The 22,165-nt window shown below is 36.8% G+C and overlaps 1 protein-coding gene across 2 annotated transcripts; it reads right to left on the bottom strand.

Moving 5' to 3' along the window:
* Positions 1–1,018: 1,018 nt before the first annotated feature.
* Positions 1,019–21,849, bottom strand: LOC134531026 (putative uncharacterized protein DDB_G0282133). 2 transcript variants are annotated; one of them, XM_063366520.1, is made up of 4 exons: positions 21,650–21,849; positions 17,033–17,771; positions 15,653–15,731; positions 1,019–12,535 (listed from the first exon to the last, which is right to left on the bottom strand). In XM_063366520.1, exons 2-4 carry the CDS (start codon positions 17,763–17,765, stop codon positions 6,394–6,396), a joined length of 6,954 nt encoding a protein of 2,317 aa, XP_063222590.1. In that variant the 5' UTR covers positions 17,766–17,771; positions 21,650–21,849; the 3' UTR covers positions 1,019–6,393. The 2 variants fall into 2 exon arrangements, with proteins under 2 accessions (XP_063222590.1, XP_063222596.1); XM_063366526.1 differs by having other exon boundaries at positions 21,401–21,831.
* Positions 21,850–22,165: the final 316 nt, after the last annotated feature.

Here is a 22,165-nt window from a genome sequence, read left to right on the forward strand (position 1 = left end):
AAAATAAATGTTCATATTTTGCTTCAGCCAATATTTAGCATCTATGTGGCTTTACAATAAGTATAAACCATTAAATCATGAAGGGGTGTGCAAAGACCATTTCTTCACTTCAAATCAAATTCTACATCTGACTCTTTACTGACGAAAAAGTTGAAATCTAATATCACATTTTAATTTTCTTATTTTTTGTTACATAAAGAAAATGCCAAACATACAACTTTAAGTGCTTTAGTACTTGTTTCACCAGCAAATCATGCATTCCACTTACTGAATTATAACAATGTAGAATCAACTCCAATCCAATTGCCTGGCCAATAAATAAAAAAAAAATAAAAAAAATGCAAAAACAATAAATTACTTTTGTGATAGCTAAAGTAGATTAATAACGGAAATATGTATCAAAATTTTCTCTGTTAGATGTTAAATGTCCTGCACTGTCTCGTATCTCACCCACTTGAAGTATATTTAGTTTGCATAATCAACCCAGTTATCCTTCACATGTATGCTGAACCATTAAAAAAATGCAGGAGGTAGGAAATGCCAAAACAGCAATTATTGTTTTGGAACGTACGCAATATTAAGTGACGGGTGAGAATAGTAGATAGAAAATTTGAATTTCGGAACAAGTTTTGAAATTTAGAAAAAGCTATGAAACTTAATCTTTGATTCGACTTCTTTTTTCCAAAGCTTTGCACGCCCCTAAAGCCATGTCACGACAACACAGCTGTAGACTAGGAATGAGATTAGGAGACGTTTAGCAGTATCTGCCTTAGCCAACACCACCTCCGTACGTGGTTTACAGTTAAAGCCAGCTGAATGGATGGAGTGTTGCAACGAAGGTGTTGCTCAGGTTATAAGTAAATTCTGTTTCTTACCCATGCATGGCTACACACGTCCGTGAACATGGAGTGGGGAAACCACTAAGATTAAGAAGGACTGGCTACATAAAAAGGAGATTTGGGGTTCCAAAAAAAAATTGTTGTCAGTAATTGTTTTATATAGAAATAAAGCCTAATTGAATGTGAGAATATTTTTATGGAGTATGAGCAGTACATAGGTAGTAAAATATTTTCACATCAAAAATGTGTACCTGCTGTGTCATTTTACATTTCGCTTGGATGGTTCTCAGTCAATAAATAATACTAGGAAATGTAGCATTGAACAGGTGTGTCAATTACCTATCAATACTTTATTTTACAACTAAAACTATTACATATATGTAACTAGGAATATCAGCATAAATAACCATCATTATACTTTATAATTACGAAAAATATGCACTATTTGTTTTGATTTTAACACGACCTAGCAAACAAGCTGAAACATTAACCTGTTTAATGGAACACATTTACTGCAGTATTTAAGCCTTCCACACCTGCATATGTACCACATGTAGCACTGCCCGGGACACTGAGTGCTCAAACAAGCACCACTGCTGGACAGTGCTACTAGATGGCTCACAAATATCTGGATCACACCCGTTAGCGATTCAATGTAATTTGTAATGGTGTTAGAAAAAAATTATCTTGTTCTTTTAAGTAAAATGTACTTCAAGCCGTGCAGGCATTGAAATCTCCAAGCAGCAAGCATTTTGGAAACGATAAAACAAAATATTTTTTTTTAATAATTTGTGTACCTAAATTATTGTTAAGATTTCAAATATTTTGCAGATGATCACTTTAAAGATTTTAAATGAATGTGTTTTGCATGTTTGTAAGTTGTCTATTTCTCCAACTGAAACATACATGATGCTACATGATGCTACATATGTTTACCCAACACAGCTTGCAAGTGTTGCAGCACTTTGTTCAAGGTAACAGCTATCGAGCGTGTGGTGTGCTACGGTCACTTGTCTTGTAAGCTACATGTGATCATCAGTGTACCTAACTTCTGAAACGTCCTATCCAGTGTTGAACTAGCTATGTTTGTATGTTTATGTAAATGAGGCCAAATATGTTTTTTGAATAAAATAAATACTATATTAAGTAAAAATATGTTATTGAAATATAAAAAAAAATTATCTCAATATTTTATTATTTTCATCATACCCAACACTTCTACACTTTGCTGTGTTGTGATTCTTATTTTGTTACAAAGAGAGTTTACCATAGCACCACAAACTCTGCAAAACACATTTGATTCCATTCAGGCTACATAAAACATTAAGTGCTCCGACTTTTACGAAGAAGAAAATCAATTAAAAACCCTGTTCAATAAATGTTACAATGCCAGACACAGATCACTGACTGAATGTTTAACAGTGGTTCTCTGATGAGTAGAGACCTGCAAAATTCGCAGTTTCTATGGCCTTCAGGATAGACTGCACATACCCCTGTACACTCGGGCAAATAACGCAAGTTCATTGGCTGCCGATTTGTAAGTCGTCTCGGCTGGTTTGTCTGTGATTCGATCCTTCTTTGGTTGAGGGTTTATAACTGGTCGAGATTCGTCCAGATGAACAGTAAGCCAATAACAAAATTATCTAAGAGGTATATGTGTTTGAATTCTAGCCTAACACCGAATGAATCCGCTAATTTTGCAGGTCTCTACTGATGAGAAGAGTGTAGCATCTCCAGATGGCTGGCCGGAACATACTAAAGCACTTTCAACAAAACCTCACAACAGAAGATTCATATTATCAAAATTATTGATCTTGTTTTTAATTTTTTTCAGCACCAAAATTTTTTATTGCCAAACAGAAGATTTGTATATGTTACAGGTGATGCTAGAAGAAGTAGGTAAACCTAGGTTTACTCTGATTAACTTAGCATGACCCAAGGTCGTAGGGAAAAATCGAAATAATCACAGTAATAAATTAGAAGCTGGGGACTACCTGTGCAAGGCAGGCTTGGTAAGGTTGGGTGTTTTCGCAAAACAAAATGTGCTACAAAGAAGTGAAAAAGCAAGGCTTCAGGACAATTATGCAATTCAAAGTGTCACTGCAGTTTGTTTCGCACAAATAAATAACAATTTATTCGTTATCAATAATAACATAAGTACTATTTTGTGAAAGTGCCATTTTGTGAACTATTGTTATAATCAATATTCTGATTACATTTCATTATGAATTTTCTCATTCAAAATACTTTAAATAAATCTGTTTAGTTAAAGTACCAATGTTTTGTCGGTTATTAAATACATTACATTAAAGTTATCAATCATTTGTTTTTTCTCACACTACCCAGTCAGCGTTGGGTAGCCCTGGGTGTACACAGGTAAATGCCAAATTCAAATTTATTTCAATTTTTATTTGAACTTCACCCAACATATTTTGGATAATACTAAGTTAACCCAGGTAAACAAAGACCTACTTCTTCCAGCATTACCTACCTTTAACATAAACATTTTTCAGTTGTCTAACATGTCAAGTAATCTCTGTAATTTCAATTTGCATACTGGTTTTCAAACCGTAAAATATAAATCATAAAAAACGTACCCATTAAATACTTGAAAATGTATTTGAATCTTCAATTTAATATTATATTTTACTATTATGGCCTCCCTACGAAAAACCATTCACACTACTTTTACATACTGTGCAACTAATAGTTAATTAAAATTTTACCCCTTTACTTTTCAAAAGGTAATTAATAAAAAGAGTACATGAAAATTTTTTCACATATGGTTACAAGACACCCTCTCACTATAACCCTCCTACAACCAAAGGGTACACACCAGAATAAACACACGCTTTATATATATATATATAGAGAGAGAGAGAGAGTGTGTGTTTCAGGTATTTTAACCTTTGGAGAATTTTTTTCTCCTTCAGAAACACCAACTTTCCAAAGCTGTTTTTAAATTAAACAATTTATTATAAACTCAACTTCACAATATATTTATTTCTGTAAAAAATATGTTGAACATGTAACATGTAAAGCCTTATGTACTAACATGTTATCTAAGCCAGTTGGAGTACATACAGAACCACAGCTCTTGAGTGCCACCGCAGATCACTACTGGAATGTTACCACTAAGGAAAAAACATGATATAAAATATATATATATATATTAATGAGAAAGGCAGTAAAGACCATTTGTGCATTTATTTTTAAATATTATGGAGTTAAACAGACAATTTACATAAAAAACGGCAAGTCAGCATCCATATTTCAAGGCTCTGTCTTAACCTACAAGGATACAGGCATATTCATTACTCCAGTATAACTTACAACCTTAAATTAAATATGCACCATCTATCACATCTGTTATTGCACCATTTAACAGTTGTGAATATTTCCACAAGGCAGGTCCACCAGTACTATAGCAAGATACTCACAATGCAAGAAGCTTGGAAGACATAGCCTTTATATTAAATGTATTTAGTAAACTTTGAAACCTAGTTTTTCTTATCCCAGATGACAAGAAAGAGTAGGTTACTTTTCAGTCTTACAGGTTGTGGTCAATAACGAGAATTAGCTGTACTTGAAACTGACCAACACACTGTTACTGTAAGCAGCACACTACTGAAGTCCTCTCTGCCCTTAACTAACATTTGCATACTCTTCATGATCCTGGCTTGAGTCAGCATTTTATTTAACTAAAACCTCACTAAACTTATGTTCAGAATTTTTCGCTGCCACAAGTAACACTGTCGCTGTCAATCAGAATAACTGGGATTATTATATTTCAAAAAAATTGGCCGGTTCAGCCCCAAAAATTACAAACAATTCTTATTCCAATTTCAAATCTCAAATTTGGAATTTGAATTTTCAATTTCAATTTGAAACCCTTTAAGATAATGCTTAGTGAGTATATTGTCATTATTATATTCGTAATAAGATAAAAAAAACTTCTTGTGGTTTTACGAATGTAATTACAAACTAAGTTTATTCATTTAGAAATTATAATGCTTATATTGAAAGCTTATTAAGACACTACAGTAAAACTCCAGTTACTAGAGACCTTCGGAATGCATTAACGTGTGCGCCAGAGCACTTTGTGCTGGGCAATGAAAATGTTTGGAGTACCTTCAGAGTTGAAGCAGTACAGCATTTGATGCTAGATAAAGTTAATAAAAATAAAACCTTTAAGTTAGGTGACTGAGTCTCCACTCCCACAAATGAGTCTCAGAGCTCCCACTCGGCAGTATTAGACATGAGGAGCAAGTAGATGTGGTCCCGGTACCTCGAACAATACTCTGTGACACTCCCACCAATAAAATACTATGACAATAGAACATACATAATATAATATAATGGGAACCTCACAATACAAATATTAAATAAATAATGACACCTCTTTACTTACATACACACACACACATACTAATGAATGTTTGCTTGTCCCTTATGCATTCCTAAACAATTGATCCTATTGCAATGAAACTTTGGCGAGTTGTGCGCACGCCCACAAAGGTTTCTGAATTAGTACAACCATTTTACAATAGGTGACATGCATATAGTTTAGCGGCAGTTGCTTTGTATGTGTGCACCTACTTCAAACAAATTACAAATAAAATGAATGAGACATTGCAACACACTCTGGGCATTAGCTACTCCCTTTATATTAATGCACAAATACATTCTTATTATATATATTAAGGCACATTTTGTCACAAAACTTTATCAAGAATTTATGTAAATATTCAATTAAATATTTTTCAATAAAATTAATAAAAACTACGTCTACAGCAAAAGCTATTGTAATTTCTGAGGAATTCAATATACAAATTGACAAAGAAAATTTAAAAAAAATTATTAACAAAACTAAATATAATTTACCATTCCAAAACTAACAAATGATAGAGAATAAAACTTTAAAATGTTGTCCAAAATATACTTTTTACATGCACAAGAGCCAGAGTAATATGCAAAATAATGTCACATGTTAAATGTTTCTTCATTTAAAAAAACAATATTTGCAAAATTATTTGTATTTTTTAATTTTTTTTACAAAATATAACATTTAAAGAGATGAACATACAGTATCTTCATAACTTCACTGGAATGTACACCTTATTTTTATATATTACAAATATACAAATTAATTTTCACTGCAAGCTACTCTCCCAGAAGTATAAAAATATGCTGTCACATGAGGTGACCACTTTATCTACATAAAAATTAGTATTTATTTGTAAGTTTTAATGGCAAATGTCACTAGTTTAAAATGTACACTAAATTGCCATAAACGAAAAATCTAATCAAAGGTTATCGACAAATCAGCTTTCACACTCATGTAAATTAACACGATACTCCTCATTTAAGTTTTTCCTTAAGGCAAACAACTGACCCGCTTTGATTCCAAAACCACTTATACCGGTCTCTCTTGATTCCATTAACATTGCTTATCAGCTCAGTCCAGAATCACTACTTGAAAGAGGACGTCCGACACAGAAACAGGAAACTTCACGCTGCGTTTGGCAAACAGCAATGTGGAATGGGAAGGGTCTCAGGGGAAAGACAGCCGCGCCCAGATACTAACACCTTCTGGAACTGGAATGCCCGACATACGACCAAAAGCCAGCCTACACGGTATGACTTTGTACCTGAACTCCTCTGGTAAGAAGTCTCGAATGAAATGGTAAAAGTCATCTAGTGTTTCTATGACTCCAATTTTAAACAATTTCTTTTTAATCACTTCAACTATACCTTCATAGTCTTTCTTCTTTTTCAACACTTCCTTCACCAGTCTGTGAAGTTCGCCGGCAAACTCTTCCGCTTTTCTTCGATGTCGCAAGGCACCGTACTTGATTTCGCACGCGCGGATTAACACGTCATACAGCTTCTTGGAAAACCACGGAGCTGGTTTCTTAAGACGGCGTGCACGAATCATTTTGCCATTCACGAGGAAGTCTGGATCAATCTCTTTGGCAGGCTTCCTCGCGACTGTTTTGCGTAGTGACGGCAATGGGAAATCCGAATCAAGAGCCGTTTCTCTGGTACGCTTTAACTCATTCTCTTTCTCTTCCCTCGTTTTCTTGTATGCTTCAATGAAGTCTGTAATTTTGCTTTGCCTTTGCGCAGCTACATTTTCCCCTACCTTTCGTGAAAAACCTGCATCACGGTCATTAATAGTTTCCCTAGCATTGCTTGAACCAGCTTCATTTCCAGAATGCGAGATTCTAGTAGCAGGAACCGAGCTCCGCGAAGTTGTCTTCGCTCCAGCTTCCGAGAGTGTTTGCTCAGCTGGTGATTCCCGCTCTGCGCCGGAGCTTCCAGTGTTCAACGCTCTGCCGCCACCCTCGCTCGGACGAGCACCGCTGCTCGCTGCCGATGCTCGAGCGTCATCGACCGGGAACTCCCCGTCGCACATCTGCGCGGAGGACCGGAGAGACACAGCACGCCCTTCAGGAAACTGGGACACCTCCACAAACTTCACCTGCTTGGGAACACTTCCATGGAAAGAGATTCCAGAAAGATTTGTGGACACAGGCTGGCCTGGTTCCGTCAAGTTCTGCATCTCTTTATCAGTCGTGACTACGTTACTTGGGCTACCAAGCGAACCAATCAACTCATTATTCTCCCTCATATCCTCTGAATCTTGTTTCTTGAACGCATGTTTCTTCCTTGAAGGAGATGATGACTTCCTTGATCTGGAAGAATTTACGTCAGCATTTGATGCAAATTTACGTTTGTTAGAAGAGACACCAGCCATATACACATCATAATCCTCATTTGTAGCATTTTGAGATACCTCTAAAGTCACATGTAACATATCATTCCCAGAATTATTTATAACATGCCTTTTTGCGGGTGTGACATCATGGTCTCTGCTGTTGTTTGTGACACCGCCCCCTGGAGACAGATCTGAATGCTTCTTGTTCACATCACTGGTGTCAGGACTGCCCACCACAGCATCTGACAGAGAAACTCCTGATATCCCATCAAGTTGTTGCTGTTTAAAGGCACTCTTCGAAACCGGTATATTATCATTAGATGAGAGTTCAGGCCTGCCAGTCGATTTATCTAACATCACAATCTCATTTGCTGGAACCACATTTGTAAAGTTACTTGACTTTCCAAAAGCTGCCTCAAACAAATCATCAACGTTTAGCAACTTATTTCGAGACTTCAACAAGACACGCCTTTTTGCTGGAGTCGCCTTATCTTCACTGTCATTCGCAGTAGCCACTGAGTCTTCCGAGTCCTGCAGTTTATTCACAATGCTTGTGTTGGCATTCTCTAGAGTTTCATGAAACTCATCTAAGCTTCTTTTCTTTTTCTGTTGTTTTATAAAAGAAGACTTTTGAATGGATGTTGCAATAGAAGAAACATCTCCAAAATCTGATTCCTCATTTAATGAATTTTTTTGTTTATGAGGTGACTGGCCCACTATCTTTGTATTATTAAATATTCTATCACGTGAAGTACTGACGGATTTTTTAAAGGCGGCCTCGAACAAATCCGGTAGTTTCTTATTTTGAGACTTCCGTAAAACTTGCCTTCTTGCAAGCGTCATCACTTCACTGTCGCTAGTGGTAGACTCTGTCACTTGTTTCTTGTTCTCTTTCACCGAGTGTGATAGAGAGTTAGAATTATCACTGACTTTATCAAATTGGTCTTCAATTCCCTTCTTTTTCTGTTGTTTCTTAAATGCAGGAAGTTTTTTAGATGGTGTAACAGCACTACAGTCTTCCAGGACATCATCCTTAGCTGAATGCTTTGTATTATGAGGAGACTTATCAGTAATTCTCACACTTGTAGAAAGGTTTGATTTTTCAAACGCTGCTTCAAATTCATCTTCATTTACCTTCTTATTTCGAGATTTGCGTAAAACATGTTTTCTTGCTGTTGCGACGCTTTCATCCTCGCTGTCACTGGTGGTATCCACTGTGTTTTGTTTTTTTTTCCGCTGTACTGACTGCAACAGATTTCTTGAAACATCAGAATTAGAATTCTTAACAGTTTTATTAAAATAGTTACCACTATTACTATTCTGTTGTTGTTTCATGAAAGAAGACTGTTGTTTGGAAGATGTAACAACATTTATAGCCTCAGTATCTTCTTCATTACCATTCAACGAATGTCTGTTAATTCTTAATCTAGCGGAAGTATCGTTTAATTTTTCAAACGCTGCTTCAAATTCATCTTCATTTACCTTCTTATTTCGAGATTTGCGTAAAACATGTTTTCTTGCTGTTGCGACGCTTTCATCCTCGCTATCACTGGTGGTATCCACTGTGTTTTGTTCTTTGTTCCGCTGTACTGACTGTAACAGCTTTCGTGAAACACCAGCATTATTATTCTTAAAACTTTCATTAAACTGGTTACTACTTTTACTGTTTTGATGTTGTTTCATGAAAGAAGACTGTTGTTTGGGAGATGTAACAACATTTATAGCATCAGTATCTACCTCATTACCATTCAACGAATGTCTTGTATTATGAAAGGACTTCTCTGTAATTCTTAATCTAGTGGAAGTGTCATTTGATTTTTCAAACGCTGCTTCAAATTCATCTTCATTTACCTTCTTATTTCGAGATTTGCGTAAAACATGTCTTCTTGCTGTTGCGACGCTTTCATCCTCGCTGTCACTGTTAGTATCCACTGTGTTTTGTTCTTTGTTCCGCTGTAGTGACTGTAACAGCTTTCGTGAAACACCAGCATTATTATTCTTAAAACTTTCATTAAACTGGTTACTACTATTAATGTTTTGATGTTGTTTCATGAAAGAAGACTGTTGTTTGGGAGATGTAACAACATTTATAGCCTCAGTATCTACCTCATTACCATTCAACGAATGTCTGTTAATTCTTAATCTAGCGGAAGTGTCGTTTGATTTTTCAAACGCTGCTTCAAATTCATCTTCATTTACCTTCTTATTTCGAGATTTGCGTAAAACATGTTTTCTTGCTGTTGCGACGCTTTCATCCTCGCTGTCACTGGTGGTATCCACTGTGTTTTGTTTTTTTTTCCGCTGTACTGACTGCAACAAATTTCTTGAAACATCAGAATTAGAATTCGTAACAGTTTTATTAAAATGGTTACCACTATTACTGTTCTGATGTTGTTTCATGAAAGAAGACTGTTGTTTGGAAGATGTAACAACATTTATAGCCTCAGTATCTTCTTCATTACCATTCAACGAATGTCTGTTAATTCTTAATCTAGCGGAAGTATCGTTTAATTTTTCAAACGCTGCTTCAAATTCATCTTCATTTACCTTCTTATTTCGAGATTTGCGTAAAACATGTCTTCTTGCTGTTGCGACGCTTTCATCCTCGCTGTCACTGGTGGTATCCACTGTGTTTTGTTCTTTGTTCCGCTGTACTGACTGTAACAGCTTTCGTGAAACACCAGCATTATTATTCTTAAAACTTTCATTAAACTGGTTACTACTTTTACTGTTTTGATGTTGTTTCATGAAAGAAGACTGTTGTTTGGGAGATGTAACAACATTTATAGCATCAGTATCTACCTCATTACCATTCAACGAATGTCTTGTATTATGAAAGGACTTCTCTGTAATTCTTAATCTAGTGGAAGTGTCATTTGATTTTTCAAACGCTGCTTCAAATTCATCTTCATTTACCTTCTTATTTCGAGATTTGCGTAAAACATGTCTTCTTGCTGTTGCGACGCTTTCATCCTCGCTGTCACTGGTGGTATCCACTGTGTTTTGTTCTTTGTTCCGCTGTAGTGACTGTAACAGCTTTCGTGAAACACCAGCATTATTATTCTTAAAACTTTCATTAAACTGGTTACTACTATTACTGTTTTGATGTTGTTTCATGAAAGAAGACTGTTGTTTGGGAAATGTAACAACATTTATAGCATCAGTATCTACCTCATTACCATTCAACGAATGTCTTGTATTATGAAAAGACTTCTCTGTAATTCTTAATCTAGGAGAAGTGTCGTTTGATTTTTCAAACGCTGCTTCAAATTCATCTTCATTTACCTTCTTATTTCGAGATTTGCGTAAAACATGTCTTCTTGCTGTTGCGACGCTTTCATCCTCGCTGTCACTGGTGGTATCCACTGTGTTTTGTTCTTTGTTCCGCTGTACTGACTGTAACAGCTTTCGTGAAACACCAGCATTATTATTCTTAAAACTTTCATTAAAATTGTTACCACTATTTCTGTTCTGATGTTGTTTCATGAAAGAAGACTGTTGTTTGGGAGTTGTAGCCTTTGTATCTTCTTCATTACCATTCAATGAATGTTTTGTATTATGAAAATACTTCTTTGTAATTCTTATACTAGCAGAAGTGTTGTTTGATTTTTGAAGCACTGTTTCGAATTCATCTTCATTAATCTTTTTATTTTGTAATTTACGTAAAGTACGTTTCCTTGCAGGTGTCACTTTGTCTTCACTGTCACTAATGGTAGATGACGTTACGTGTTCTCCATTTTGTTGTACAGATGCTGATCGCTTATTCCCACCACTGTTGTTAGCATTATCAAAAGCTTCATCAAATTCACCATCTCTTTTTTTCCTCTTTTGTTGTTTTTTTTTAAATCCTGGCTGTTTTTTAGATGGTGTGATGGCTTCAATGTTTTCTGAGCCAAGAACATCAACATTAAATGATTGTTTTATATTACGAGATGATCTCTCTGTTATCATGGATAACTTGTTATACGTAGTGCTGCTGGAATTTTCAAAACCTTCCTGAAAAAAATCATTTTCACTATGCATCGAACCTTGAGATTTTTTTGGAATGAGTCTTTGTACGGGAGTGGTACCACTGTTGAGTTTGCTGTCCCAGGAAATCTCTGTTTCAGATTTACTTTCATGCTGCAATGCTGAGTTACTGACACCACCTCTCTCAGATACATTGAATTTTGCACTTAACTGCTTGTCTCTGCTTGTTTTATTACTCCCGGTTCCTGCTTTCAAAGAACCTCTCGTGTGGCTAGAGATATTATCAATTGTATTATCACCAGTTGTTTCAAAAGCTGCATCAAAATTATCATCTACAACCTGTGTACGCCTGGGTTTCTGAAAACGCTTTCTTGTGACTACAGCATCGCTAAGGTTACTGTCTTCACTGTCCAAGTCAACCGACACGGCAGGACCTTCTTCACTCTCACCAATGCCCAAGTGTTTTTTCAAGTGACGTGGATTTGATTGTTTCTTGTTTGCATTTGTTGAGTTCAAATTTTCAAATGCAGCTTCCAGTAAACTGCCATTCACTGCTTTTTTATTTTGACGTCTTTTAGGAACAGCCTTTTTTATCGGTGGTGTGACATCATCACCTTGATCATCACTGTCACCTTGGACATCACTGTCATCAATATGAGGCAGTGTTTTATTTTCACGAGGTATTGAACGTGTTCCTTGATCCACATCTGTATCACCTGTATCGTCAAAAGCTGCATCGAATAAATCATCCTGTATCACTCTCTTTAATCGAAGTCTCTTAAAAACCAACTTGTTTGCAGATGTCTTGCTGATGATCGAGTCTTCAATGTACGATGATTTGGATGCATCCGAAATGCTTTCAGTAAATGACACATTTTGAGATGTTTTATCAACAAATAAAATATTTTGTTTATTTCTGGCTCCAAGAGCTTTTAACAGAAGGGATTTTCTAGCAGTGCTGTTGCGAGTATTCTTCCTAACCGAGAGGTTCTTCCCACCAGCCACCCTGAAAATACAAGCAAAACAGTTTGCTTTTAAGATTTGCAACTCAGCAGACATAATTCAATGATCAAAATCTCTGTTTAATTCAAATCATAATAAAGTTTTGATTAATATTTATTGTTAAAAGTAAGAAATATTAATTCATCACTTTGAAGAAATGCTTCAGTAATTATTTTGTAACTGGCTGTAATTGTACTAGTGACATACAGTTCCGGGTCGACCAGGCCACGCCCCTCGCGCCGCTGCAGACCCCCTCTCCTCCCACCGACACCCTCCGTTTCAAACCTCCCGCCGAGTGTGCGTGTGTGTGTGTGTGCATGTGTTCCGACGCCCGGCAAGAGAGCCTGTGTTGCCGCCTCATACAATTTATAATTCAGTCAAATAAATAAGTATGGTTTTCTTTTACTTTTTCAATCTTTTTTTTCCAGGGTAATTGTTTTCAGCTAATTATGTGAACGGAGCAGCGACATGCGCGACCCCTTTCAGCGCACACCCTCAGTTGAGTGGTGAAGACTTCCCCTTTAAACATAATGAACTTAATAAATAAATAATTGTAATACGTAGTAATTCATCCTAAATTAACGTGTAATTTTTGAAGGGTTTGAACATGTTATGTATAGTTGCTTTGCTATATTAATCGACTAACGGTAAATTCACCAATTCATGTGGCCATGACACCCTGGCCAATGCTCAGTCTCTTCCGTACGGCGTCCGAGGCAGGAAGCATCTCCGCACCTCGTCGACTTAAACCTGTTGCTCATCACTGATCTGTTAACTTCTGCTGTTGTTAAGTATATTTAAACCTTTTCTATTCATCTTCGAGGCCTATCCCAGTGGTAGACTGTTTTACCTAATTTGTGTTTTAAATAGCACTACAATCTTTGTACTTTTGGGGGCAGTCCACGCGGTGTCCTGGTCAGCATTTAAGCTGGACTACTTGCTATTGACAACATTAACTATTTTATACGTAACAACTCCTCATTGTGTGATTACTCAGAGTCTTAATGTACGTGACGGTGCCAATAAAACCGAGTCACCCTGAATCGCTCGTATTCATCTCTCGACCACAAGCTGCCCAGTGCAGGGACTGAGGTGTGTGGGGCACCTCAAGACCCCACTAGCAGTTGTCTTCGCCGATAACATAGCGTGCCACGCAGGGCTTAGCTCCCCATGGGCCACGTCACGGCCCAGGGACAGAATCGAAAGCCGGGTCCACGTGCCTATCCACGTGGTGGCGACCAAGATCTTTAATTATGCTGACACAAAACTCCCCCCCCCCCCCCCTTAACACTACAACTTCCGGATCACAGATGTGTCAGATTACCAAAAGTCAGTTAGTTTTAACTCGTATAAAAAAAATTAATGAACAGTACAATGATATTCAAAACAAGATGTAAAGGACTTTTTTGAGTCTAGGAAGAATACACTGTGACTGTTAATGTTTAAAATCACATTGTGTCCAAGAAAAATTCCAGGATTCTACCAAAAAAATGTGAACGTGAACGGCTTGATTAGTGCTGGGTTACAGACGAGGCGGACCGGAGAATATGTCGGATCAAGTGAGCCGACTGTAACAGTGATGCAGCGATCTCGTCGAGGCATGATGCTGCCAGTACGTGTGTCTGAAGTAGCTTGGCTTCTGGGTCGTAGCCGTGTCCTTGGCAAATAATTCACCAAAGTTTTGGTCGACATTGCAGTCGCCATCATCAGGAAGCAGTTACCTAGTAGTAGTACTTAGTAGTAGTAGTAGTAGTACTTAGTAGTAGTACTTAGTAGTAGTACTTAGTAGTAGTAGTAGTAGTAGTACTTAGTAGTAGTACTTAGTAGTAGTACTTAGTAGTAGTAGTAGTAGTACTTAGTACTAGTAGTAGTAGTAGTAGACTTAGTAGTAGTAGTAGTAGTAGTAGTAGTAGTAGTATTTACCCAGTAGTAGTACTCAGTAGGTAACTGCTCCCTGATGGTGGCGACTGCAATGTCGACCGAAACGTTGGTAAATTATTATTTGCCAAGGCTGCAACCCAGAAGCTAAGCTACTCCATGCAGAGGCTGTTGCATGATGGGAGAGACTGGCCGATGAACGTCATGGGCATGGCTACGCACTACCACACGACTCCCAGCAGCCGACCAGATGAAGCATTTACCAAACCCCGAGTGAGACGAGTGAGAGCATGAATTGTGTTTGGAAATGTTTTTGGGACAATTAGCCTCATGCCACAAATTTGTGATTGTTTGTATTGCCTTTAAATATAGGCGTATTTAGTTTTTTTTTTTACTTTAAATATATGTTTTAAAGATAATGTATTTTTAATAATTATAAGAAAAGATTTTGTTCAGTGCATAATTAATGTAATTATTTAAAAGAGTAGATGACAATTATTTATTTTTTTTATTTGTAATAATGTGTTTGTAATGATGTTTGTGGTTGAGTTTACAGGCCTGCGCACCAGACCACACAGCGCCAACTGAAAAGAATAAAAAAAAAATTGTGTTTACTTGGAAATTTGTATTTAAGCGGAAAGTATAAAAAAATATTGATTCAATGAAAATAGTATTCTTTTTAATGAATAATAACTATAATGAAGTTCAGTTAATAATGTGAACAGATAATTGAACAATAAGTAGTAATTGCTTGTTGTTGGCATAGAGTATTCTGTTTGTGAAACTTGGTGTATTATGGGATGGTCAACTATGGTAATCACGGTAATCACTATGGTTCTGATGGAAAAGGCTGCAGTACAGCTGTCAAGTTTAGTTAAGTTATCATGATTGTTCATCGTATATTTTTGTTTCAATGTATTAAACCCTTAGATCTTGACTCCTAATGGGCGTCATAAAAGTATAATACTTCCTGAACCAGAGAACAGCACCATAAATATTTACATCAAGGATGTATGTACGCAGCATTGTTTTGTACTGAGCAGCCAACACTTCTAAGCCTCCAAAATTACGGCATTCCCCTGTGCCAGCCCAACATCGAGTCATGCTGATGGACAGCAGCCAATCACCGCCCGTCCAGTCCTCCCACTACCTCATACGTAGCACTGCACACTTTGTGCAACACCCCTCACTGCTAACAGCAAACACACCATCTCCGAGACGACGGGAGCGACGTCATAGTTACCTCAGGTTACGACCATCCTGCCCAGCTTCGCCGGAGAAGTTGGCGGTCTCGTCCAGAGACTTCCACCACAGTGGGTCCCCTGAAACAACCCGTCATTCGCGGTCCAGACACGAGCATGGCATGATGGGGGAGGGGGGGGGGAGGCAACCCCAGGGTTGCAGACTTCCGAGGGGCCCCGCAGTGGAGAACAAACGTTAAACGTCTCGTCAACATCAAGGCCATTAGAGACTAAGAGAGGTGAGGGAACAAAGTGCATCTGCCCGGCATGGAACCCAGAGTGCCCTGGAGGGAGGCGAGACCTCCGCCGCAATCCCCCGGGGAAAGTGACGGGAGCGAGGTAGGATGCCACTAGGGAGCCCAGGGCAAGAATCCACGGGAGAGCGAGCACCTGTTGCAGAGGCGGGGGTGTTGGTTTTTACTAGGTACTGACAAAAGTGAGAAATCCTCCATGACCAGTTGAAACTACATTGGACAATTAGCGTGTGTTTTCCTGTCCCATCTCTGGCCAGGCGTGGCTGGCAGCAGTCAACAGCAAGCGAACCTCATGAATCGTCTCTGAACAGGCTGCAAAAGTAATATGTGGACGGCTGCAGGAAACAAAGGCCCCACACGTCCAGAATAGTCGAGCCTTCGAGGTGGAAGCTACCCTCTAATGGCCAGTGAAGAGGGTGGGGTTACTTGAACGTGACCATCGATACCGTTGTTCCAGTGTAGTCGCCATTCAAGACCAACACGTGAAAACTCTTTTACATGCATCAACTCATAATTCAGTTTGCTGTAAAGGTGAAAACATACAAAAGTAATCTCATGAGTGGCACACCCTACACATGGGAGCATTCTGCCCTACCACAGTGCTACATTTATACTACACTGAGGCATTTTCCTGGACCAATTTCAACTGTCTTAACTTCCACAAATGTTAGTGTCTTCTACAATACCAACATTATATGACACATTTCCTCACTGTGCAATGAAGTAATCTATAACAAAGGCTTCAAGAAATATTCCTCAATTAAGTTTAAAGAATATTTTTATCTATTTATATTATTGAATCTAAAGTTTCCACACAAACAAATAACTACATAAAATTACAAATTAAAACAAATATATACAGTGGCAATGTTTGAACATACCACTGCTATATCTAATGTAACATTTGGTTTCAACTTTAACTAATATTTTTTTTTTCAACAGTGTTCTATGCCAAATTTATTGGCATTTATATTATCGTACTAAAGAAACACTTTTAAAATACTAGTGGTTCTTGAAATAAAAAACCTGGCACCTTAAGAGTTGGTTTTAATTTTATGTTAAACCCAAAACATGTACATGCAGAACAATAAGATGCTATTGGTTATTAAATACAATAGAGGTACTCACTGGGAATCGATCCAGATGACAGCACGGAACGATCATCCAAAAACGGCTGAAGACTTTTTTTCGGCTTCGTAAACTTATGAAAGTTAATGATTGAAGTATTTTGAGTCAAAATGGGTTCCAGTTTGCTGTGATTATAACTTGAACTGTGAGTAGATAAATCCTGCAACTTTTGAACGGTTGATTCCTGATCGAGGCCAGAGAATGAGTATGCATTCTCTTTCGTTGAAGATCGCAACGAAGTTTTCCTAGGTGAATGACTTTTCTGAGCTCCATTCACCTGTTTCATTTGCCTTGTTTGGTAAGTCCTTTGTGGTCTAGCAGATGACTCCACCCTTTCAATTTCTGAGGAGGCATTACGTGACCTAACAACCCGTCTTGGGTTCAGCCTAAGAGAGATTCGCTGGTTCTCATCCGATTGTTCTGGTGACCCAGGTGGAAGAGACTTCCGTGGACCAGGAGATTTCTCTGCCCCTTTGCTTGCTGGAGAGGCGTTCTCCGATGCTGCAGCCCTTCGCCTCACCTTCCTCGGTGAGCGTCGCTCCTGGGCGGCTGGGACGCTTGCCGCACTCGGTTCAGACGACTCTCTCTTCCCCGGAGAGACTGCGCCTCTGAGCCTTCGTCTGGCGTTACCAGTGTCCCGCACAGAGCTCTCTTCCGTGGCTTTACTTACAGTGGTAGCAGATGTCTTCTTCTTCCTCCTCCGAGATAAGCCAGTCTGTTTGGCACGCCCCATTATTACCTGGGAAAAAAAAAATCAAAGTCAAAAATATCTAATATTTTTTTCCACTTCATTTCCTGAAATACACTCAAATTTAAATGACGAAAAGAAAACTGCACTTTACTTATACAATAAAATTTTTTTGTTCGTACTAGTTCTTGCAAAAAAAAAATTAAGCACATTCTATGCGCAAAATGTTCTTTTTATGTCATTTTATACATAAAATGAAATATATATATATTTGATGGGCAGTAGTATTTTTGAAGAGCAGAGTTCATAATTTTAAGTATCTCTCTGCAAGCAAAATAGCAGTAAAACAGGAAAGCTATTGTATCGCACGTGGGAGGACTAACGCAGCGATCCAACTGCCCGAGTGTGGTGCCGTGTCCTGGTTGCAATCACCGCTGGATTCTGGATACATTTCCTAAGGTTTTATTTCTTGCTTATTGAAATAAGAAAAACCTGCAGATGATATTATGAAATGTGATAATGCAGGCAGGCCTTTGACAGAGTCTTACGTTATATTTGTTTTAAAATTAAATCATTAATCCCAAAAGAAAAAAGTATTTATGTACTTGAACTTATATGTGATGGTTTAAGAATATGTGCAATTTACTGTATTTAAAAACTGCAACACGAGTATCATTCCAAACTATAATATCCATGTGTTCGTGACAAATGTAGCTTGTAAATATGAACTAAACCTTACAAGATAAAGTTCAAAGATTGAAAATTAGTTTTTCTCTAAGTGGCAATGTCAAACAATTTACCTATTAATAAAAAAGATAGAAGTAAAAATTTGAAATTTTTCACTACTGTCTCTTTACCTAACACTTGACTTGAAAAATGGGGAAATTTTCACTATGTATAATGTGGGCAGTTTGAAAATTGTGTTTTATGATAAGTACTAATGTCATTTCTATAACATCTAATTATTTTTTACACATAATATTGCAAAAAATGTATCATGTTTTTCATAGCATCATAACTGGCGGTATGCTTATATGTATGCACATTTTTCTGTAATAAAATAAACCTACTGTGGGATTGAAATGCACCCTAAAGACTAAGATATGCCTTTATTACTTTCACCCAATTACAATTGAATGTGAAAATAGTTTATCCATTGTAAACATTTGGACATGTTTACATGTTTATAATTATTGTTGTATCTTAGCTTTGTATTTTGTGATCTAAGTAAGAGTAACTATACATTTTTATGTAATGTATGTAAATGCTAAATTGTACATGGTGCGACGACCCAGAGATATTCCATAGTTCATCAGTTGACATTGATATTTGGGATGTTATTCTTCTTTGTTGAACATTTATTTGAGATGTATTGTTCCGTTTATTACTGACTTCGCATCATGTAGATACTGTTAGCTATGGTCTTCGAGTATTGAATTCTCGCCAGGTAAGAAAAGAGGTTGTTTAATTATTCTTCCTAGCTGAGATGCTCGCTGGTCGGCATTTTCGGGAGGAACGAAAGACTTAAGTTTTGAACTGCGGAGCGAATGGACGTTCTCTGTGCGTGTGACAGTTCCTGGGTTCGGGAATTGCGCGCAGAGGACAAGAATATACGTGGCTACCGCGTAATTAGTTATTTTTGCAAGTCTTAAGTGAAGGAAGTCTGATTCTTCGTCGTGCAGACTATAGGGAGTCGCATTTCGCAATTAATTTTACTACCGCGTCGGGCGAATATCCGTCCTTGCAAGACTTCCGATCATCTTCATGCTGCAGTTCCTGTCTGCACTGGTGAGAACTGCCCAATCTAAAGATTTTTCAGCACACCCGGAATGGCGTCAACAGTAGCTGTCATCATCAGTATTGCTACTGGATCGTAGTTTAGACTTTCTTTCACAGCAAGACTGCTCGTATATCCTGGAAAGCTGAGGACGAAATCAGTGGTCCAAGAAGAACGATGTTTCAACTGCCCTCCCCTGAACTAAGCCGGATTATTTTCTTACGAATAACTTATTTATTAGCTAGAGGCTCATGAAATTCAATTTAACCCTGAACATTACTGGAATTAGATATAGGTATCAATAGGTCGTCGCGTGCTAGTAAAATTTGTATAAAATTTAGAGTTATCAAAGTTATCATTTTTTTTGTCTTATCTCCTTATAATATTACTTAATAAACTATGATGAATTTAAATGTGGTAAATTTATGAACCCGTATGATACTACTTCACGTTGACCTGATACTAGATCACACACATCCATTAACATCACCAAATAAATTAAAATATTTAATTACAGATGACCCATCAATGTGGAGCGGAAAGCAGTAAATTCAAATTCCAATACTTTAAACACAATAACGTGGGTCTGAAATCTAGCCTAAATTTGATACCATTCTTCCCCCTAACTCACAAACCTATCCTACATTCCTTCCATACAGGTAGACATGTGTGGATAATATACTTAACAACACACACCAATAAAATCTACTCAAGTATTACTAAATAAATAAGACACAAAAGAATGGTTGCTAAAATATTTTTGATAAATATGTAGAATTTTTTTCCAGATGCCTCTACTATTTGCACCTCCAATATTTTCCAAAGATTTGTTCCATTTAAATTAATTTTTTTCACATGAATTGACTATAAAAATCAATGTAAAAATTCATAAATGCCTTTATTTTATTAATTAACAATGCACAAAATTTATTTTCCCCTCTAATACACAAAAACCTGACATAAGATTGAACTAAATAAGCAGAAATGGTAGGCTAAAAGAAGTGTATTAAGTGAACATAGTACTTTTTAATCTGTAAAACATTACATAAAGATTTATATCTTTGAATAAAATTATTTATTTCTTCACTAAACATAGCTCACCTTTGGGTTTTAATTCCATCTCACATACCCAAGTTTATCCCTTGATCCACATGGCATGATCCTTAATACATTGATCCTTTGGTACATGATGCTTGCTGTTTTAATTTCATACATCAAAAGATCCTGGACATATAAAAAAATTAAATACCACAATGCAACCAAATTATGTAAGCTCTTGTAGAATTATTTCTTTCGTGTACATTTTACTATCATAATTCATTGTTATAACACACGCTTTTGTTATGTCCACGATCTTTTGAATTAATAAATTAAAACAGCACGCATCATGTACCACAGGATCAATACATTTAGGATCATACCACCAGGATCAAGGGATAAAGTTGGATGCATGATACGGAACTTTTACCGAAATTGCAATTGTTGATACTGTGGGCAAAGTATCACGATATAGGTAGTTCCATAAATCATCCATAATTGCTGGCATGAAGGCTTGGGCAGCAGTATTGTTGGATGCTTTTGGCAGTGCCTGTTCAAAACCTTCCATCATGGCATTGGGCTTAACCAAATATGCTAGGTATTTTGAATATACTTAATCTTACCCAACCACTCAAAATGGCAAGACTAATCTTAAAAAATGATTGAGAATCATGTCCGAATGTAAAACACAAGTATTTATAGTATTCATTAAAACCTTTTAAAAATAGGCTCTCCTTCAGAACGGCCAAATTATAAAATATGCCTACCTAGTCTAACCTAATTAAATGTTCATAAAAGTAAAATACTCAAAAAATATCGCAAAGTCAAAAAATAGACAAATATAATTTTAAAAAATCAAAAATACCTTTACAAAATATTTTATATTTTTTCAAAGAACGCCACGATTTTACATAACGCCTCTTGAAAATATAAACACTAAACCTTCACCATTACTACAATATAATATTTTTTAAGAATGTCAAAGCCACAAGTTTCTAAAACTACTAGCCACAGCAATGTTAATGGAACATTGGAATGTTCAGGGAATTTCATCAAACTTTAAACTATGCACAGGCAACAGATAATGTCAAATAATTTTTGAAGAACTGCCTACCGAGGATTATCACACCCGAAAAAACATTCTTTACATTTAATCTTCAAAATCTGTACTTTTATAACACTTTTCTAAGTATCTAACGGCTCTAACATTCACAGTTTTAATATTCAACAGACATTTCGCTAAAGTGCGCCATAACAAAACACTACAGGTAAACAAATTCATTTAGGTCGTTGATTAAATGCATAGATATATTCCATCTTTCCATAAAGAGATTAGAGAAAGTTTCTCTAATCTCTGGTTCATGCTTGTGCTCGTTTGTATTATTTGTAATTCAAACTGAACTTTTGATTTTCAAGACTTGTACTTTGTAGTTATGCAGTTTTTAATTTTCGAAACAAAAGATAAATCAATTTAACATAGTGTTTAGGTTATTTCCTATTGGAAATTTGATTTTCATGGTGAATAATCCTAGCAAGTAAGAACAAAAAAATGAAGGTAGCCAGAATTTTCTTAGAAAAAAGTAACGACATTTAGGTTATTAGGTTGCTGATGAATTTCTCACAATTTGCT

This window comes from Bacillus rossius, chromosome 1, assembly GCF_032445375.1.
Source record: "Bacillus rossius redtenbacheri isolate Brsri chromosome 1, Brsri_v3, whole genome shotgun sequence".
NCBI lineage: Eukaryota > Metazoa > Arthropoda > Insecta > Phasmatodea > Bacillidae > Bacillus > Bacillus rossius.

What these genes read in the sequence shown, in the direction of transcription:
- LOC134531026 (XM_063366520.1), bottom strand. Translation starts at nt 17,765, where the DNA reads ATGGGGCGTGCCAAACAGACTGGCTTATCTCGGAGGAGGAAGAAGAAG. An exon ending in GTCATCTGGATCGATTCCCA is followed by an intron (nt 15,732 to 17,032) that starts GTGAGTACCTCT and finishes GGGTTGTTTCAG; the next exon opens with GGGACCCACTGTGGTGGAAG. An exon ending in CAGGATGGTCGTAACCTGAG is followed by an intron (nt 12,536 to 15,652) that starts GTAACTATGACG and finishes TTGTATTTTCAG; the next exon opens with GGTGGCTGGTGGGAAGAACC.